Source organism: Etheostoma spectabile, unplaced genomic scaffold (assembly GCF_008692095.1).
Source record: "Etheostoma spectabile isolate EspeVRDwgs_2016 unplaced genomic scaffold, UIUC_Espe_1.0 scaffold00569925, whole genome shotgun sequence".
Taxonomy (NCBI): domain Eukaryota; kingdom Metazoa; phylum Chordata; class Actinopteri; order Perciformes; family Percidae; genus Etheostoma; species Etheostoma spectabile.
This window is the reverse complement of record NW_022605427.1, coordinates 1-21,648: the sequence shown is the minus strand read 5'-3', so window position 1 is coordinate 21,648 and position 21,648 is coordinate 1. Positions and strand designations below refer to the sequence as shown.

The 21,648-nt window shown below is 44.7% G+C and overlaps 1 protein-coding gene and 1 long non-coding RNA gene across 2 annotated transcripts; one reads left to right on the top strand and one right to left on the bottom strand.

Annotated features, from left to right (window-relative positions):
* Positions 1–3,770: 3,770 nt before the first annotated feature.
* On the top strand, positions 3,771–17,575 carry LOC116685525 (uncharacterized). Its single transcript, XR_004330971.1, has 3 exons — positions 3,771–3,781; positions 7,787–7,790; positions 17,493–17,575. It is a non-coding gene; the product is annotated as an uncharacterized LOC116685525 (long non-coding RNA).
* A 431-nt stretch (positions 17,576–18,006) lies between these two features.
* On the bottom strand, positions 18,007–21,153 carry LOC116685526 (bile salt-activated lipase; the record flags this gene model as incomplete). The annotated part of the gene is given in 4 exon segments (XM_032510541.1): positions 18,007–19,802; positions 19,907–20,116; positions 20,636–20,839; positions 20,967–21,153. Coding segments are annotated over 4 exon segments (782 nt in total), but the record flags the coding sequence as incomplete, so codon positions are not given.
* Positions 21,154–21,648: the final 495 nt, after the last annotated feature.

Below are 21,648 nucleotides of genomic sequence, written 5' to 3'. Positions count from 1 at the left end.
CGTAAAAGCTGGCTTAAAGTATATACTGAATTAACCAAAGACTAAATAAGAGTGTGTGTATGTGTGACATATTATACATTATGCTTTGCAGCTGGGTTACAGCTAGGAGGGAGAGAACAGACAGGGCTATCGTAGTCAGATAAGCTACAGTGAGCACAGAAGAGGAGATGTGAGGCCAAGGACACTGAAGTTCAGGACGGTCTGATAACTCAGAGAACAGGACGTAGGAGTGAACATAGCTGTCTGTGAAGTAAATGATAACTGAAAATAATAGACAGCAAGAAGAAAGAGGGAAGAGAAAGGCAGGAGAGTGTAACCCAGCACAGTATAGCTGACCAATCAGGCCCCACAAGGGGAACCAATATAACCCTGAGCACATATTGTTTAAGTGCCATTTTGGGAACCTCTGTACTAGACAAGTTTCCATCGGGTCCGTGCACGTAACTGCCCGGAAACGCATTTCATCTGTTGACCACAAGAATAAACGCTGTGTTAATTCATCATGGAGTCAGTCGTCAGTTTATAGAGGATTTCCCCAACAAATTTGGTGACCCCCGACGTGATAACGTAATTGGACAGGGGAATCCAACTGGACCTTGGCATTGTGTCCACGGTCCGGTTCAGCTCAGCCACGGACTGACATCCCGCAGCCCGTGAAGGGACTGAGCGGCGATACTGCGATTCGTTGGTGTGACACTGAGTGCTCTCAACAAAAAAGGTAAGCAGAAGCCTGTTTAAATCAAAATTCTGTTATTGGCTGAAAACTAAATTGATGTGATCACATTTCAACTGTAGTAAGTGTTGTTTTAAGCGAAAAGTATTGATTGAATGTGCTGTAATTAAAGGATATAAACAGATGAAATGTTGGGGCATGTGATGTGATTAAACAGAGAAAAACAACTAGAGAGTTGTAAGAGAATTGTTGAATAATACGGGTGGCAGTAGGAGAGAAAAGGGACAAATAGTCAGAGGAAAATACGTCCAGATGGTTGACGAGGTAGGAGACTGCTAAGGACAGATAGTTCAGATGAGTGATTGTGAATTGCCCACCCTTGGTTCTGTGTGAACATCCTGAAAAAGAGTTGCAGTTAACAGATTGTCATGTAATATTACGAGTCCACCGCGAGTGTATTTGTGCGAAGGAGTGAGAGGTCACTTTTTAAGTGTAAAGATTATAGAGATGTACATAAAAGGCTCTAGATGGAGTCTTAATGAAAAAGTTGTTCGTTGTTGCATGTGTGATTTTTGTTGTGGTTTGGCTTGTGGATTTTTTTCTCACTGCTTATTTGTTGTAAATGACGACCCTTATGGTAAAGTGTTAGTAGGGCAGTGAAAAAGTATGGCAGTAAAGGAGAGGAGAAAGTAGAAAGAGATTGTGAAAGAATGGGAGAGAGGAGGATGGATTGAGGGAGAAGGGGCGCCGTCCCCGGGAGAAAGTGAATGAATAGTGAAGTATGAAAAAAGTAAGTTGGAGTATGCGGAAAGGCAGGCAGAGGAGGAAAAGAAAAGAAAATGGTTTAAATTGACTAAACCAAAGCGATGGAGTATGAAGCGCAGAAAGAGAAATATGGGGTGGGTTGAAAATGACAAATGCAATACAGAAACAATTGGGATTGACAAACAAAAGATGACAAAAGTTCACCAAAAACTGAGACAGAAGCTGAACAGAATAAACCGCTAGCGCAGAGAAAACCCGCTGCCCGCTGAGGCGCCCCCGCAAACAAACCCTTTTTATCCAGATATAAGAAACCTAAGAATTTCCGCTCCACCGCGCCGTATACAGGTCCAACGGCATCAAAACCCACAGTCCAAGCCCAGTGGTAACTGCCCATTTACAGCCAAATGCATTACAAATAGACGTACCACAGGCCATTGATACCGGGCATTAGAGGGCCGCGTACAGGATTTAGAATGTTATCTAAATTAATGGTACAGTCAGCGTCAGGGGGAGCAGCAGCGGCTCCACCACAACCAGCGGCTACAGTCCCAGCCGGCCCAAGCAAAGCTAGTACCCCATATTCAGCGTCTTTTGCCAACAAAATCCAGAGCATTTTCACATGTCAGTAAAAGGACCCAGTCCACCTCACCATAGTACCCCACAAGACTCAGGAAGTAAGGAAGATAGCGAACAGTCAGACAGCAGCAGGGAAAGTGAGCAAACAGACAGAAGCTCCAGCTCTAGGGAAAGGACTAAAAAACGACATAAACGCAGGCCAGATCTAGATCATCCAAAGTCCTCAAGACGTTTTTGTAGCAGGCACATTTAAAGGTAAATTTACCAACGAGGACCCTGACGAAGTTATGCTGCGAAGATCAACTAGAATAAGGGAAAAACTTAACAAAGAGTTCAGAGAGATAAAAAAGCAGCAAGAGCAGCTGCGTCTAACAGTAAATGAGCTCAGTGAGGGAGAGCAGACGCGCCCACACCAGAGGCGGGGCTACAATGCCCACTCCGCCCAGTAGGAGGAGGAGGAGGACTGTTGATGTACAACCCTTACAGTTTTGGTGACTTAGATTCTCTGTGTGCAAAACTCCCCTCCCTGACAGGAGGGGCTGAGCATTTCCTCACAGCTTTCAATAGTCTTACAGCAGGAGTGCAGCTGTGTTTGGAGATCTCAGAGCAGTATTGGGTAGAGTAATGGGAGCAGATGAAGCTAGTGCTGCCCTCACCAGAGGGGGAGCTGGACCCACTGTTCCCGCATCAGTGCCTGCATCAGCAGTAAACCCCTGGCATTTGGGCTGAGCTGCACCGCATGTATCCCACAGTGGGGATCATGCAGCATGGCATGATTAAAAGACTAAGTGATGAAAATTTTGATGCCTATGCAGATAGAGCAAAAAAGATTTGGCAGCGTGCTATGAGGGAACCGTGGGACCAGTCCGCGCCACAGTGGCGCTGTTCCGCCATGGGGTACTAGGGGATTACCCACAGCAGTTCAGACACAGTTAGGAGGAGTAGTAGGCCTGCAAACAATGACCGATGCAACATGGGCGAGAATGTGCGTCATTTCCTGTCAAAACACCAAAAAGGAGCAGAGCAACAAGAAGATGAATTAAAAAGACTACAAACTCAATTGTTAAAGAAACAACTGGAAGAATTAAACAAGCCCAAGCCCAGCAAAGCTAAACAAATGACAGTCTCACAGAACCCCCAACAGTCAGAAGCCCCTCACAGTTGCAGACATGCTGTCTTTTCTGGGCCTCACAGGATACAGCGCTCACATATCCTGACTATACCAACAGAACTCATCGCTGTCTCACCGCCCCCCTCCTATGGACAACAGAGGCCGAGGCCGCCTTCTCTGACCTCAAAAGTACCTAGCAAGGGCAGAGACACTCACCTCCCCAGACTACTCACTCCCATTTCATATGGATGTTTCTGAAAACAATGGCTTTCTCAATGCCATTTTATTTCAGAAAAAAGGGGGAGACAGATGTACTGATGTACCACTCATCAAGGCTGGATACAGTGGAAAAAGGACAGACAACCTGTGCCCGCTATGTAGCGGCGCTGGCAAAATCCATTGACAAAACAGCACATATTGTAATGTGCCATCCATAACATCCACACCACACATGGTGTCACAGCTTTTTTGGCCAGCAAGGAATTTGCATACAGTGCCACAAGGAGAACAAAACTGCAGACTGCCTGTACCCAACCGCACATCACCTACTCATCAGAAGAATAAACATGGCCAACAGTATGAGTAGACAGGGAGTGCCACATGTTTGCGAGGAAGAAGCAGCCCAAGAAAGCAGAATAAGGTCAGATCTGGAAAACGTACCAGACATGTCGGCTGACATGTGGCTCTACACAGACGGATGTTGCTACAAAACAAAGGATGGGACTAACAAAGCATCATATGCAGTAGTCCACAACACCCAGATGGAACACATCAGAACACTGGAAGCAGAATAATAAACCAACCAGCGTCAGCACAGAAAGCAGAAATAAAAGCTCTGATCGCAGCCCTTCTGCTAGCCAAAGGAAGAACAGTGAACATTTTACAGACTCTGCTTATGCTCATGGAACAGCACACTTGGACGCGATCATGTGGGAAAAGGCGAGGATACGTCACCTCTGCAGGATGCCCATAAACATCAGAAGGAGATAATGGAGCTAGTGGAGGCTATTGCCGCTCCAAAGGTGTCCATAATGAAATGCAAAGGACATGACGCAGGGCAGGAAGAGTAAGTGCAGGAAACGAGGCAGCAGATTCTGCAGCCAAAAGAGCGGGAGGATACTCCCAAAACAGATGGTACTATCGAAAGAGATAGAATCACAAACCAATGGCACTGGAGCCTAAAGACATTCTAGAAATGCAGAAAAAGGCAGGAGCCTATGAATGGAATCAGTGGCAGCGGAGCGGCGCCACAAAAGACAAAGATGGGATATGGAGGTCTCATCAAGGAAAGATAGCAGCATCAGCCGAGATGTGCAGAATGTTGCTACCTGAGGCACACAGACCAACACATGAAGGAAGAAAACAGACTCTCCTGAATCTGTCTGAGCTGTGGTGGCACCCCAATTTGAGGGACATGGTGACACATTTTTGTCAGAATGCAGGGTGTGAGGAGAGCATAATGTTCAGAAACCATACACCACAAAAAGGAGCGTACCCAGTCCCCACAGCTTGTTTTCAAGATATCAGTATAGATTATACTGATATGGGCGCAGAAAATGTGGTAGGGGGAAAAAGGTATCTTCTGGTGATGGTAGACAGGTTCTCTAGGTGGGTAGAAGCCATTCCCACCGGAAAAGAGGACGCAAAAACAGTGGTGAAATGGCTCAAAACTGAACTCATCCCGAGGTATGGGGTCCCCAGGCAAATAAGGTCAGAATGGCACACATTTTAACAACAAACTACTAAGAGAAGTAGAACAGGCCCTGGGAATCACTCATGCCTTCGGATCAGTTTATCATCCACAGTCACAGGGAATGGTGGAAAGAGCAAACAGACATTGAAGGCTAAGATAGCAAGGCATGTGCAGGAAGCAAGTTAACATGGGTAGAAGCGCTCCCCTTGGCCCTCATGGCTATGAGGTCCTCAGAAGGACGACGAGAAACACATTTGAACCCACACGAAATAATGACAGGGAGGGAAAAATGCCAGGACCTCCACTAGATGGAGGCCACATGCCAATGTTAGATGTTCAGCAAATAGAAATGACAGACTATATGAAAAAGCTAACATCTCTGGTTTCAGCCCTTTTACGCAGGTCCAGTTGGCGAACAGGAAACCGCAGGAGGAAGCAACACTACCTGTCAAGGTAGGCGACTGGGTCAGGGTCAAAGTTCACAAGAGGAAGTGGACTGACCCCAGGTGGTCCGGCCGTACGAAGGTGGGGGAGGTTACTTCACACCCGGTCCAGGTTAAAGGTAAAAAAGGAGCACCTTGGCACCACCTGACACATTGTGCCCCAGCCGCACCTCCTAGCCGCCCATTGGCAGAAATTAGAAAGCAATCCAAAATGTATAGATGGAAGAGATGTTTTGGCGGGGAACAGCCCCCCGCATAGTACATCCCATAACTTGGAAGGCAATGGGGTTGGGAAAAAGACAACAGTTGTCCTAGCAGTAGTAGTAGTAGTGGGGTTGCAGCATTAATCTGGGGTTGGAACATGCGTATGGGGACCGAGACCACAAAGAACAATCACCCGGTAGTGTCCAACCACCTCTCAGTAACAAAGGAAATGAAACTAGACGAGAGAAAAGAAGAGCAGTTGGGCAGTAGTGAAGCAACACACTAAGGGCCCATCCCCAAGGTGCGGTGCCAGATTGACTCTCCCCTATGTGAGAGACTCAACCACGTCATTTACCTTTGATTTGTGTCAGGCTATAGACTGCGGGGGGTATAATAGTTTCTACAAAAACACAGATGTGTACATCTGTGACGACTATCAAAAGTAGAGGATTGTGAAAGGAGCGCTTCCGGACAGGTGAAAGGTAGTCTCTGTAACAGCTGGTATGACGCGGTTGGACAACAGGAGGGTGGAAACCATGGGCGAGGTGACAGACAAAAGAGATTGGTGGGTACAACAAGATGAATGGGAGATATTATCTATACAGCGGGACTATAGTTCAGACCCCACGAAAAATCCCATAACCCTGTCAGTAAATAGAGCAATTGGGAGCAGGAACGGTCAGGATGTGTGGATGTTAGCCATAGGTGTATGGATAGCAGGAAGTGACCAGATAACCCCCCTGCAGAATATTTTGGATCCCCTCACGCACCACCGAATGACACTGACATGGCAGAGACTACAGTAAAACCCCCTCTGAAGGAGGAAGACGTAATAGTGCAGGACTTCTCTAAAATGAGGGTGGAAGATGTGTTAGAGTTATCAGCAGGTGCAGGCCAGGACAATTTATGGATCAGGGTGGCTAATACAGAATGCCAAAGAACAACACATGGAAGGGTGCGTGGCCTGTGCCACAGCTAGACCAGTCATGTTCACTAACCCGGCCCCGGTGTTCCTAATGAGGACCAGCAGGATATGCATGCATGTTGAACTTCACACACTCTAAGACAGCTTCCCGCAATTGTACTACCCTAGCATCCCTCTTTCCCCCAGGCTTTGAAAAACCAGGGTATTTTACCGCCATAAAGGGGGAGGGTGCAAGATATCACTGTTTCAATCTCACCGGATCAAGCAAGCCCACAATCAAACTAGGTGATATACCCCCAGACTGGTGTAATACAACTGTACAAAACAAAACAGCCCTAGGCCCAGTGGCTAGAATAGGACTATTCTACTATTGTGGTGGTTTAGGTTGTACTCCCAGATAAAGTTCCCAAATCAAACGTCAGGAGTTTGTGCTATGGTTAGATTAGCTATGCCCATATCTTGGTGGGAGTAGAGTCCACTATACCCACCATAAGGCTGTGCAACTGACCGTAAAGAGAAGGCGCAGGGCCCGTAGTATGCAAGGCCCGGCTTTTGATCCATGGGCGGGAACCCCAACCTATATAGACAGCATAGGAGTTCCTAGGGGTGTCCCGAATGAATACAAATTGGCAGATCAAATAGCCGCAGGATTTGAGAATATCCACTGCTTTCAGCCATCTTCCCCGTCACTCCCAGCAAAAATGTAGATAGGATAAATTTTGTGCATTATAATGTTTTACGCTTGAGCAATGCAACTAGGGATGCCATCGAAGGCCTGGCCGAGCAGATGGCCCCAACGTCCCTCATGGCGCTCCAGAATAGGTGGCGCTGGACATGCTGTTGGCTGAAAAGGAGGAGTCTGTTCCATGTTCGGAGAGATGTGCTGTACGTCATCCCTAACAACACTGCCCCGGATGGGAAGGTCACCAGGGATTGAAACCAACTTCGAGCCCTTTCCCAGGAGATGCATGACGCCCTCAGGTGTATCAAATCCATTGGAGGGGTGGATGACACCTTTTTTGGCAATGGAAGAATCTTATCACTGCTTGTTTGACATCTATTGCTGTTTTCTCGCTATTCTAGTTACCTGTGGGTGTTGCTGTGTGCCCTGCCTGCGGACCATGATATCCCGGCTCATCACCACTGCCTTGTCCAAAGAAAACCGCCGCCTCCCTATTCCGCTGGGATGCTGCCATTACTCACCATGCCTGAGGACGGGGAGGACGTTGAGGCACTGCAGTTAGTGTAAAAGGTGTTCGCACCTAGTAGGTGCGAAAAGGGGGAATTTGTGGGAAATAATACAATGACTGACGGTGGTGAGAACAGGGCACTCAGGACCGGCCACGTAAAAGCTGGCTTAAAGTATAGACTGAATTAACCAAAGACTAAATAAGAGTGGTGTATGTGTGACATATTATACATTATGCTTTGCAGCTGGGTTACAGCTAGGAGGGAGGAACAGACAGGGCTATCTTAGTCACATAAGCTACAGTGAGCACGCAGAGGAGGATGATGGTGAGGCCAAGGACACTGAGTTCGAGGACGGTGATAACTCAGAGAACCCAGGACGTAGGAGTGAACATAGCTGTCTTGTGAAGTAAATGATAACTGAAAATAATAGACAGGCAAGAAAGAAAGAGGGAAGAGAAAACAGGGAGTGTAACCAGCAACAGTATAGTGACCAATCAGGCCCCACAAGGGGAACCAATATAACCTGAGCACAATATGTGCAGTGCCATTTTGGGACCTCTGTACTAGACAAGTTCAATCGGGTCCGTGCTATGCCGGAAACCGAAAAATTCAACTCTGGTTGACCACAAGAAAAACTGAAAAAAAACAACTAAAACCACCAAAATAACCCAAGGAAAACCCCCAACAGTAAACGCATTTCCTCTGTGACCCAAGAATAACGCTGTGTTAATTCATAATGGAGCAGTCGTTTATAGAAGGATTTCCAACAGAAGCTTAGGCCTGGTGTTTTTGCATTTCTGATCCTATTCGCCTTGCCCTCCTTTTTTAACCTGTGCTTTTGAGCATCCCTATCTCACCTACCTCGGGACCTTCTGGGTTCGTGTGGGGGATTTTGAAGGGCTTAGTAGAGGGCTCGGTTGTTGGTGTTGCTACAATTTTGGTCTGAACAGATCCGGAAATTCTCTACACAAAATCAGAATCACAGTCACAATTACAACAGATATACAAATAACAATGCAAAACGCTTCATTGGGAATGGAATTTCATCTTGACTGTTGACTGGGATACCTTTATACAGATTCAGAACCTATAACTGGGCGTTTTCAACCTTCACTCTTCGTCAACTTGTGTCCATCTTTCTTCAACCATGGATTGGACTAATCACCTGGAGTTGGAGCTTGGGAGGGAATTCTTCTGCCCCTTGCTGGTCCCTTTGTCTTTTTGCTCGTCTCTTTGTCGGAAGGGATGTGTGCGTCCTTCCAGTGCGGCTTGCACTTCTCTCAGTGTCCGTCCTGGCTCCTCCGCTGGCGTGCACTGACTCCAACGATACCACGTTTCCCCTTTCCGCATAGTCTCACTGATGGCTGGTGCGTTCAGTCACCTCGAATGGACGGTCCACCTCTCTAGTCCTCTGTTTTCCACAATGTTTTCTCTCTGGGGTAGCTTTCAAATGTAGTTCTTTTAGGGTGTCTGGTGTGTGTTGTGTTTCATTCTCTGGTCTGCACACTAGTTGTCTGCAAAACGGTTATCATATCCTGCACTCCTTTTAGCTGCTTCATCTGCCTCTATTCCTTCTGCCTCTTCTGACTTCCCACTGTCATGCCCCTACATTCAATCACTGCCACCCTGCAGGTTCTTGTAAGCGAGCAATAACAGTTTAATTCCTGTTCATGTCTAATTGTTTCTCCTGATGCAGTTACAAACCCTGTTCTTACCCATTGCTGGAGGTTAAGTGACAAGCCCCAACCACATATGCTGAGTCAGTGTATCTGTTTACCGTTCACGACACGCTGGGTCTAACAGGAGACAGAACAAAGCATTAGCCAGATCAAGCATGTGAACCATTTGGTGTAGGCAACAAATTTGTTGAGGCCGCATAGGGATTGGAACGGGGCACGTCGGTGTCCCAGATTGCATTTACTTTTCTCAAGTCATGCACCATAGGCCTTGTTGTGTGAGAAATACCTTCAATAGCCACTGGTTTAATGGGGTACTGAGGCTGTCTGAGGGTAGCAAAGTTTTCATTCAAATGTGAAGGTTTTCAATGCACCAACCCTACATCTGTGGAGCCAGTCCTCCCATGGATCAGAAGTGAGGTCACCAGGGCAGCCACGTCAGGGTGATCAGTCATTTCTCTGCCATGTGACCTGGAACTGAGACAGTTCTCCAAAAAAAGCAGTATCATGCACATATGGCGGGAACATGTGGATGCAGTATGTGTCAGGCTGGGGAGTAGAAAACAAGGTCAATTTGAGTGTTTCTAAAATTTTTGGCAGCTACTGCAGATTTAATCATTGGGCCTAATTCCTTAGCTTGATGTTTGGGGTTTATTGCCTGTAAATGTGGGGAACAGATTTACTGACATCTTATACCAGGACATTTTTCAGGGTGAGTCTACCTCAGCAGCTACAACTAGGGGACCTGCATAGTGCAGTGGATTTTAAATCCCACTGTTTACAAATAGGTTATCAGAAAACTCATTATAAAGAGAAGGTCATTTTCTCTGTCATAATGGAGGGTGAGGTGTGGAGGGTCAGCAGGTGGTACATACGGATGGAGGCTGCAAATCCAGGGTTTCCATTGTAGGTAGGCAGACAGGATGCCAGTGTGAGGGTTCTCAGGGAAACGATGAGCCCAATAAATGTCAGCTTTTGCGGTAAGCTCCAGGCAGGTGCCAACAGCCACTGCCCTCCTTCATCCCACATCCCACAGTTCAAAACTGTCCCATCAGGAAAAGTGAGAAAATACCTTCAGGTGAGCAGAGGATTGACACTCACAGTTTAATGAGCAGGTCACATCCCAGTAGGTTTCATCTTGGAGCCTGGTCACCTTCCTGTGTCAGGGGATACTGGCCTGGTGTCCGTAGCTGGGAGCAAGGGTGGGTTTGGGCCTGGGGTCCACCTCGTTGTTCTCTGCCTCGCCCTCTCTGCATTGGTTGGCATGTGGCGGCAGCTTTCCCAGTGGTCTATGGCGCCGCACAAGAAGCATCCACTCTGTGAAGTGGTTGGGGTCCGTTGAAACGAGTTGCAGCCCCCCTGTATGTACCCCTGAACTGACCTCTGGATGGGAAAAATATCCCTGGGGAGATGGGAAAGCAGGAGGATAGGCTTGCTGAGGAGCAGAGAAGGGAGAGGGATCTGGGGGATAGGATCACAAGGGAAAGGGGAGGGGTGGACTGGAGGGGGTGGAGGGTATGGGTTAGAATCAGCAGGCATTGTGACAGACATTTGTTACTGAGCATCTTTTTGTTAAGTTTAGCTTTTGCTTCTGCTAACTGTAGTTTCAAAAGCTGTGTCTGCAGCTCTGTGTTTTAACTCCCGTTTTTGTCAGCCTTACGTTTAGCAATGTCTAAATGATGTCTAACATGTTTCCGCCACACCGCATTGTCACAATCGTTATCTAAATCAGGATTTTCTTCCAATTTTTCACACACCTCTGATGGCAGCCCTGCAAACACCCCCTTCCTGAACCACACAGATGTATTGCCCTTTTGCACTGGATTTTTTCCTGTCTGACGCAGCCATGTGTCATAACAATCAGCTAAATACTTCATAGGTTCAACTTTGGGGTCCCACGGGAAGCTAGGTATTCCTGCGGAATGGGGCAGAGGATGAATTATCCTCATGACCTCTGCAATTCGATATAAATGGGGCATGAAAAGTGACTTATTGTCTTAAAGTTCGATTATAGCTTATTTTTCTATTGTGCCTCATGTTGATAATGTTCAGAGTTTCCACGTATGTGTGAGCGGGTGTAGTAATGTGGTGTGTTTAAGCCATCTTTAGTAGCTGCATCTACAGGGAGCAGTACCTCTTTGTACCTGATATCATCTTCCTTGCCATCCAATTCTCCCCCTTTTTCTTTGTATTCTCCACTTTCTGAGTCTCCCACATCTCTACTTCCTTTTCCATTGCTATCAGTTTCTCCCTCCGATTCACTGCTATCTCTCCAATTTTCCTTAAACTCTACAGCGACCCTTACCTGTCTTACCTTTTGCTTCTCCTGTCTCTTTGATCTCTTTCCCTCTCTCTCCTTTTCCTGTCCCTTAAATCTTTCTTGTTCCTTCCCTCCAGAGTGTCCTACTCCCTGCTTGTGGCCTGTGTTACTCTGTTTATTGTATTCCTCCTGCTGTTCACGCCTCATTCTCTGACTGAATGAAGCATTCTCATGCTGCTCTGAGAGAGCGCGTTCCTGTTCTACAGAAGGAGAGGAGCCGAGAGGGGAGGGGCTCGGGGGCGCGCTTGGCTCTGTCTGTCTGGTCTGGTGTCCTGAGTCAAGGGAGAAAGTAACTGTGCCGCCAATCACATCTATTATTGGCTATAGTCTGGGGGTCTGGGGGGCCTTTGGTTCGTCAGTTTGAGTGTCGGATGTAGCAACATAAGAGGGAGGCTTAATGTCATGTCTGGGTTCTGATTCTGTCTTGTTCTGAAACGTCGGACCTTTGGCCCCCTGGACTCCCCCGTTTTTTTTTTTGTTTTTTTTTCAGTTTTGTCTGGCATGAGATGACTCACACTTTGCCCCATTAATGCTAATTCATGAATTTTCAGACCCTGGGCCTCTAATTCTTTTACCCTTTTCTTGAGTTTTGATCGCGGTATCAAAGCCTTTGAGTCAAATTGTTTCTTACATTCCTCTCCCTCCTGTCTATATCTATTTCTGACTTTCCACAAATGTGCCAATAATGTAGTTGTCCTCTGCGTTATCCTGAACGAGAGGCCACAACACTGTCTTGGTTTCTTCTTTAACCTTTTCCTGTTTTTTTTTCAGCTGTCTAATCTACCCTTCCGCGCTTTATTAATTCCATTTGTTTTTTCCATGGTTTATAGGACCCGCAGCCTACACCGGTAATTATATGATCTCTTTGGGCCTCCATTACTCCAAATTTATTAATTTTATTTTAATTATATATATATATATATATATATATATATATATATATATATATATATATATATATATTTTATTATTATTTTTTTATTTCACACAATATTTTAAACTTGAGACTACCTTTCACACTAAATAGTCAATGTTAGTGCTATCCTTCATGATCACCTCAGTGTCACTACCTTTCACGACTCTATTTTTAGAGACGTTACTTTTTGCCTCTGACTCTTCTTCACACTTATTAAGCCAATATAGTGCTGCCATTCATGTTTACTTCAACACTACACATTCACACTTTTTCTTTAAAGTGCTACCTCTTGAGTCTGACTTTCTTTATATTACCACAACAAAATTAATCACAATATGGTACGTTCCTACAGTCCAACCTCTATGTCTTGATGTCAAGATTAATCAAAATACCTTTCTAAATTGTCAACCAGAACCAAGGACCTCACACATTCAATTTAGCTTTCTCCAATATAGCAGATTTGATATAAACAGGTTCTGCTTACCTTTTTATGTGGGTACCCTTGGTGAATGATTAGAGTGTCTTGTTCTGGTTGTTTGTCCAATAGAACCTCTTCCTCCTGCGCTGGCTCGCCAAAATGTTGAGCCGACATCCTGCCCTTCTAGATTCTTTCAGGAAGAAGGGTTCAAGTCCGTAGGTTGGATGAAAGAACGTTTATTACCATGGAATATTCCAGAGACAAGGTTAAAGAGAATTATGCATCCATAGCTCTCCCTAAGTTTGTCTAAATCTTTTCCCTTTCTGCATGATCTTTTGTGCACAGGGGCAGTTCATTTGCTACCACATGACATGTTTGTGCGCTGTGTTTTGTCTTCAGAAGGTTAGTGCCAAGCAGAGCTTGGCCTGCAAAATAGATAACAGGTCTCAGACTTCTACTGGAGAGGACCTTCACCCAAACACAGGACGTGTCCCTAACCACCCTTGGCCCTGCTATTCAGAATTAGACTCACTCGGCAGAGCTATGGTTGGACACATTGTACCAAAACAACTTATCAAAAGCTCACCGTAAACTTTATGAACTATCACACTAAAACCAAGCAGACTATGTGTAATGCTTTTGCTCTTTAGCTCAAATATAATGAATTTAACACACATGATTAATATAATACACTACGTGAATATAATGACGTTTATGAGCACACATGATATGAATATATTTTATTCCAACAATCCCCCTTTTGGTCTTACCAAGACCACCTTTATTGAATACCTATTCAGTGATCAAAACAAAATGACAAGCGTCCCGGAATTCAATCATAGAGCATCCCAGGATACATTAAGGAGGTTTACACTCCCCCTTTTGATCTTATTTAAAAGATCATCATTAACTAACCACCTACATCAGCTCAATGCCATCCTGCTCTTCAGCCCCCCAATCAGCCCCCACCTTCTTGTAGCCTACAGCGTCCAGATACATTGGGTAGTCATACCAATCATGAGCCCCATACCCTCCTATTAGAAAAGAATTTAGCGGTATCATTACGGTGCTCGCAAATTGTGTTGAGGAATAACATATATAGTTCAGAAGTCTTCTCCCCCGTGCTCCTATTACAGGGGTTCGAGGGAAGCTTAGGCCGTGGTGTTTTTGCATTTCTGAGTCCTATTCGCCTTGCCCTCCTTTTTAACCTGTGGCTTTTGAGCCTCCCTATCTCACCTACCTCGGGACCTTCTGGGTTCGTTGTGGGAGGATTTTGACTGGGCTTAGTAAGAGTCTCGGTTGTTGGTGTTGCTACAATTTTGGTCTGAACAGATCCAGGAAATTCTCTACACAAAATCAGAATCACAGTCACAATTACAACAGATATTACAAATAACAATGCAAAACGCTTCATTTGGGAATGGAATTTCATCTTGACTGTTGACTGGGATACCTTTATACCAGATTCAGAACCTCTAACCTGGGCGTTTTCAACCTTCACTCTTCGTCAACCTTGTGTCCACTTCTTTCTTCAACCATGGATTGGACTAATCACCTGGAGTTGGAGCTTGGGAGGGAATTATTCTGCCCCTTTGCTGGTCCCTTTGCTCTTTTTGCTCGTCTCTTTGTCGGAAGGGATGTGTGCGCCTCCTTCCAGTGCGGCTTGCACTTCTCTCAGTGTCCGTCCTGGCTCCTCCGCTGGCGTGCACTGACTCCAACGATACCACGTTTCCCCCTTTCCGCATAGTCTCACTGCATGGCTGGTGCGTTCAGTCACCTCGAATGGACCGGTCCACCTCTCTAGCTCCTCTGTTTTTCCACAATGTTTTCTCTTCTGGGGTAGCTTTCAAATGTAGTTCTTTTAGGGTGTCTGGTGTGTGTTGTGTTTCATTCTCTGGTCTGCACACTAGTTGTCTGCATAAACGGTTATCATATCCTGCACTCCTTTTAGCTGCTTCATCTGCCATTCTATTTCCTTCTGCCTCTTCTGACTTCCCACTGTCATGCCCCCTACATTCAATCACTGCCACCCCTGCAGGTTCTTGTAAGCGATGCAATAACAGTTTAATTTCCTGTTCATGTCTAATTGTTTCTCCTGATGCAGTTACAAACCCTGTTCTTACCCATTGCTGGAGGTTTAAGTGACAAGCCCCAACCACATATGCTGAGTCAGTGTATATGTTTACCGTTCACGACACGCTGGGTCTAACAGGAGACAGAACAAAGCATTAGCCAGATCAATGCATGTGAACCATTTTTGTGTAGGCAACAAATTTGTTGAGGCCGCATAGGGATTTGGAACGGGGCACGTCGGTGTTCCCAGATTAGCATTTACTTTTCTCAAGTCATGCACCATAGGCCTTGTATTGTGTGAGAAATACCTTCAATAGCCACTGGTTTAATGGGGTACTGAGGCTGTCTGATGGGTAGCAAAGTTTTCATTTCAAATGTGACAGGTTTTCAATGCACCAACCCTACATCTGTGGAGCCAGTCCTCCACATGGATTCAGGAAGTGAGGTCACCAGGGCAGCCACGTCAGGGTGATCAGTCATTTCTCTGCCATGTGACCTGGAAATGAGACAGTTCTCCAAAAAAGCAGTATCATGCACATATGGCGGGAACATGTGGATGCAGTATGTGTCAGTGCTGGGTGAGTAGAAAACAAGGTCAATTTGAGTGTTTCTAAAATTTTTGGCAGCTACTGCAGATTTAATCATTGGGCCTAATTCCTTAGCTTGATGTTTGGGGTTTATTGCCTGAGTAATGTGGGGAACAGATTTACCTGACATCTTATACCAGGACATTTTTTCATGGGTGAGTTCTACCTCAGCAGCTACACCTAGGGGACCTGCATAGATGCTAGTGGATTTTAAATCCCACTGTTTACCAAATAGGTTATCAGAAAACTCATTATAATAGAGAAGGTCATTTTCTCTGTCATAATGGAGGGTGAGGTGTGGAGGGTCAGCAGGTGGTACATACGGATGGAGGCTGCAAATCCAGGGTTTCCATTGTAGGTAGGCAGACAGGATGCCAGTGTGAGTGGGTTTCTCAGGGAACAGATGAGCCCAATAAATGTCAGCTTTTGCGGTAAGCTCCAGGGCAGGTGCCAACAGCCACTGCCCTCCTTCATCCCACATCCCACAGTTCAAAACTGTCCCATCAGGAAAAGTGAGAGAAATACCTTCAGGTGAGCAGAGGATTGACACTCACAGTTTAATGAGCAGGTCACATCCCAGTAGGTTTCATCTTGGAGCCTGGTCACCTTCCTGTGTCAGGGGATACTGGCCTGGGTGTCCGTAGCTGGGAGCAAGGGTGGGGTTTGGGGCCTGGTGTCCACCTCGTTGTCCTCTGCCTCGCCCTCTCTGCATTGGTTGAGCATGTGGGCAGGCAGCTTTCCAGTGGTCTATGGCGCCGCACAAGAAGCATCCACTCTGTTGAAGTGGTTGGGGTCCGTTGAAACGAGTTGCAGCCCCCCTGTATGTACCCCTGAACTGACCTCTGGATGGGAAAAATATCCCTGGGGAGATGGGAAAGCAGGAGGATAGGCTTGCTGAGGAGCAGAGAAGGGAGGAGGGATCTGGGGGATAGGATCACAAGGGAAAGGGGAGGGGTGGACTGGAGGGGGTGGAGGGTATGGGTTAGAATCAGCAGGCATTGTGACAGACATTTGTTACTGAGCATCTTTTTGTTAAGTTTAGCTTTTGCTTCTGCTAACTGTAGTTTACTGTAGCAGAGCTTGGCCTGCAAAATAGATAACAGGTCTCAGACTTCTACTGGAGAGGACCTTCACCCAAACACAGGACGTGTCCCTAACCACCCTTGGCCCTGCTATTCAGAATTAGACTCACTCGGCAGAGCTATGGTTGGACACATTGTACCAAAACAACTTATCAAAAGCTCACCGTAAACTTTATAAACTATCACACTAAAACCAAGCAGACTATGTGTAATGCTTTTGCTCTTTAGCTCAAATATAATGAATTTAACACACATGATTAATATAATACACTACGTGAATATAATGACGTTTATGAGCACACATGATATGAATATATTTTATTCCAACACTCCAAACTTATGTTTTAACAGTAAGTGCTGTAGTACAACTAGGAGGAGACAGTTATAATTAAGGTAAGAATATATATAGATTATTTTTCCTATTTTGCTCACGTTTATAAATCCTTGCGCACGGATTGTTATGAATCCTTTCTCTCTGTGTGGCGCGCCCGCTCACGGTGTGAGGCGCGTGTCCGCGCTATTCTCCGACATGACGACCTTTTGTACAAAACTAAAGTAACGGGTCACTTTTGACAAATGTAAGGAGTAGAAAGTACCGATATTTGTGTTTAAAATGTGAGGAGTAAAAGTAAAAAGTCGCCACAAAAATAAATAGTAAAGTAAAAATATCTGAAAAATATGCTTGAGTACAGTAACGAAGTATTTGTACTTCGTTACTTCCCATCTCTGTTGGTTTGTCATGCAACAAAATCCTATATGTTACCTAACATGTGACCTAAATAGATCCTATATGACATTTGTCTAAGGTATTGAAAGCTAGAGTGTGTTCATTGGGTTAGCACTCTCCAGGCTTCTGCAGAGCTTGTAAATTGATGCTGAATTCTTTGGTGCAATAAACCTTTTAATAATCAAGAAACAGTGTCAAGCGGATCCCTGTCAGCACATCATCCAGCATTGCTCAGACACCACAACGGCATTAGATCAGAAGGGCTCAGCTGCAAGTGTTTTCAAATTAAAAGCACAACAATTAAGACAACCCCATGACATTTGAGTTCAAAAGGACATACACACATACAAAACAGAGGGGAGTAGATTCAATCAGTTCAATTCAAGAGGGCATAGACACTCACACAATAGGATTTGAGTAAATAAGGAAGCCCGCTGTTAAGCCAGCTACATTCGAACTGTGTGAGACAACACATATAAAATGACAGGCAAGGTTCAAATGAAACACAATTAAGTCTACAATACAAGAGCAGTATAAAAACTTTGAGCATTATAGGCAAAGTAAAATCTCTAACAATTTACAATATTTATTTAGTTTAATATGTTTTACATGTGAAGGGTAAGGCCATACAAGCCTGTATATTTAACCTGTACGTAACATGCCTGGGCCTGATTCGTGTGCTGCATGCGCCCACTTGTAGGTAATGCAAGATCTCAGACTGTAATGTAATATTGGCTTCTTGCACATATCAGTGTGTATTGGATTTATAGTGCAGTGTTGGTAAATGCAGGCCAATTAGCGGACATAACCAGAGAAATCATCCTTGCCCTAAAATAAAAAGTTATCCCTGAATAGGACCGAGGGAAGTCTGTTCTAAACTCATTGGTCTTCTTAGTGTTTTCTCAGTCTCCCTGCTGGGGTTTGAGCTCCAGGTGGAGGTGTATGTGGAGTAAGCTTTGGCCAAACCAGCCTTGCCCTTCTCCTTAGTGTAAGAAGCCAGGAGCCTAATCACACTACATATGCTCGTACGCAATTTAGAAAAATAACAATTTGTGAATGTATGTGTGAAGATTAGTGCGTTATGCGCTAATTATCTGCATGAATATAACACAAAACTGCATGCTTAACAAGTTTCCCTTCTCTCTCCCTCTTGACAAAGTTACAGCAGTGTGTCAAATAGATAGAGAGCTCATATTATGCTCAACTTCAGGTTCATACTTGTATTTGGAGGTAATGTCAGAATAGGTTTACATGGTTTCATTAAAACAACACCATACTTTTGTTGTACTGCACATTGCCATAGCTCCTCTTTTCACCCCGTGTGCTGAGCTCTCTGTTTTAGCTACAGAGTGAGACATCTCACTTCTGTTCTAATTTTGTTTAGAGTTGCAGATGTGCAGAAGCTAGGTAAGGACTACTAGCCAGTCAGTACTAGAGGATGAGGGCGTGCCATGCTAGCAACTAGGCAAAGATTATAACACGTGTTACAAAGTGACACGTGTTTGTCACAGAAGTAAAGGCTGGACTACAGTAGAGCTGTTTGGAGCAGTTTGTGAACAGTGTTTTCTGTTGGAGATGGTAAGTCCCTTTGGGGGAGACTTTGGGCTTTTTCACTTTGTACACCTATAACGAGCACAAAAAATATATTTAACACAATAAAGGAAAGGGAAAAAGCCAAAAGCCTAATATGAACACTTTAAAGTAGAAACCCCCACTAGAGGGCATGTTTTCCACTAAGACGATATATAAATCGGTATGTCACGGCAGGTAGATTTGGAGAAAGTCATACATACACTCTCATGTGGCACATTGTCAAACACATGGATTACAGCAGATGTAATCCATGTCTGTATCAAACGTTTTTGTTAATGCAGATCTGGATTTTTACAGATCAAAAAACAGAAAAATGTTGTTGCTTTCAGTCTTGATTTGGCTTGTGTTGGGGTCACATTCAATTACATTCCTTATTTAAGCTTTAATTTTTGGGATGTTGAATTGAGGGCGGATGGCTACAGTATGTTAAAGTCTTCATATGATGTGTGTGGGAGATTGTGTCACGTCTTATTGTTTATTTATTATGAGACAAACTCTTTTGCTGAGTCAACAAACATCCACTGGTGATAAAAGCTACAACTTTAGGTAGGCATTCAAGTTGACCCTGACATTTCTATTTTTAACTCATGAGGTTCATTGTACACACTTTTATTTGTATATTTGGTGTATTTTAAATGAAAAAATGCATCACTGAGCATGTGATGGGAGGCTGGGAAGGGTGCTGGTCCAAAGGTGGACAAAACGCTGCCTCATTTCCTGTCCAATGGAGCTTGCATTCATCTTAGCATTGATGTCCAGGAACTGCTGTCCAGTGCTGGTGAATTCAGGCCAAGTCACAGGCACCTTTAGGTTTCCTTTGTTTGGGTTTCTGTAAAAAAAAAAGTAGTAAGGGAAGATCCATTAGTTTGTAGTAAAATAATCCTCAAACTGTTAAAAAGTTACAAAGTATCACATGCATGAAAAGTGTTTTACCCAGTTCTGGCAAAGTTAGTCCAGTAGGCAATGATATAGCCAGACAGGTCTCTCTGTCTGCCCCCATAAGCCTTTGGTGTGGTAAAGGGTTTGCCAAACACGTACTGCAGGTCATCAGCGTGATCGGCTCCCACCCAGTCGTGGTAGGGTTTGCCTGGTCCAGCCAATAAACTGGGCTCAGACAGCAGGTAGGAGTAGGTACGGCCAGATCTGTTAAAAACCATCACTGTGTGTTTAGTGGGTGTATGTCTGGCATTACAATTGGCAACAATCTGGTTATGCCAGTCACAAACTTTGCCCTCAATGTTCAAAGGCACTAAAGAAAAAAACAATCTTGTGTATAAAAAGTGTATTTTAAAATGGAAATATCAGTCTTATTCAACCTATTTTCCCATGCATGTGTGTCTAAGTGACTAATGTGAACAAAAACCTTTGAAATTGGTCCAGTATTGAGCGCGAGCATTGTAACTGGCAGCTGCAAACTGGGCTACAATGTAATCCTAAGGGGCAATAGTAAAAATCAATGTAGGTCCACTAAAAGTGCTGTTTTTGCAACTGACAGGCTCAGATTGGTATTTTAAGTGTCTGACCACATTATGGAAAGATGGCAAAGTCTCAAAGTCTTCTGAAATATTGCAAGGTGAGGTTGCAATGAAAGTCTGCCATTCTATCTTTAAAATAGCAACTAAAAGATATTTGAAGGCAAAGAAATCAAGCAGTTGGCCTCACTTGGCATTAGCTGCATGCTGGACGATGGCAGTCTGTGTAGGAACCAGGAAGAGGTAGTCAGTCCCAATATCCACAGCAGCTGTCTTAATGGTGTTCTGGGTGGGTGTTGATCCCCAGTTGGACGAGTATTCAGCAAAGGCAATCTCCAAACCAGCTTGCCCCGTCTCTTTGGTGTATGCAGCAAGGAGCCTCTTTATGTCTTCTCTGCAGGGAAAATAGGGCAGAGAGCTCTGTTATGGAAAAGACTCTGCCACTCTGCTGTCTTTGGCCTCCAAATTTCACTTTAACTTTGAAAGCGGTGGGCCAAAAACACATCTCTGATCGGCCTTACACTAGAGTGTCTTGATTCTTGTCACCAAGGGAAGGAATGTCCTTCGAGGTGAACAGATATCCATCCATGTTGTTAACCCCTGCAAGGTAATCAATTTCAGCGGCGTTGTGAAACAAGTTGCCAGGCTGATCAGGGAGGAAGTCTCCATCAACAACAGGAGACAGAGACAGGTTTTTCACACCGGGATCTGAAAGAAATTGGCATATATTCAAATATTAGTAGTTTGCATGTAAAGAATGTTTAGCTCAGTTGTAGCTCAAAACTACAGTTCAATTACACTGTGATAAGTTTATTTTGTACTTCATGATGGATTATGACCAAATGTCATAAGAGCATGGATGGATTGCTGAATGTACCTATTGGGTACACCTGCAAAATGGGACATGCAGAGACACATAAAGACTGTAAGAGATGCAAAACAGCTGACAGGAGACACAAAGAGACTCACGACTATGATAAGATGCAAAGAGACACAAAGCAACTACAAATAGCCTCAGAATAACCACAAAGAGACACACAATAACTACAAACAGTCACAACACAACTACAAAGAGACACTAAACGACTACAAAGAGGGGCATAACAACCACGGAACAAAAATTAACAAAAAGACACGAAAACAAGTACAAAGTGACATATGACACAAATGACAGGGGCCTACAACTAAGTAGTAGTTTGGCAA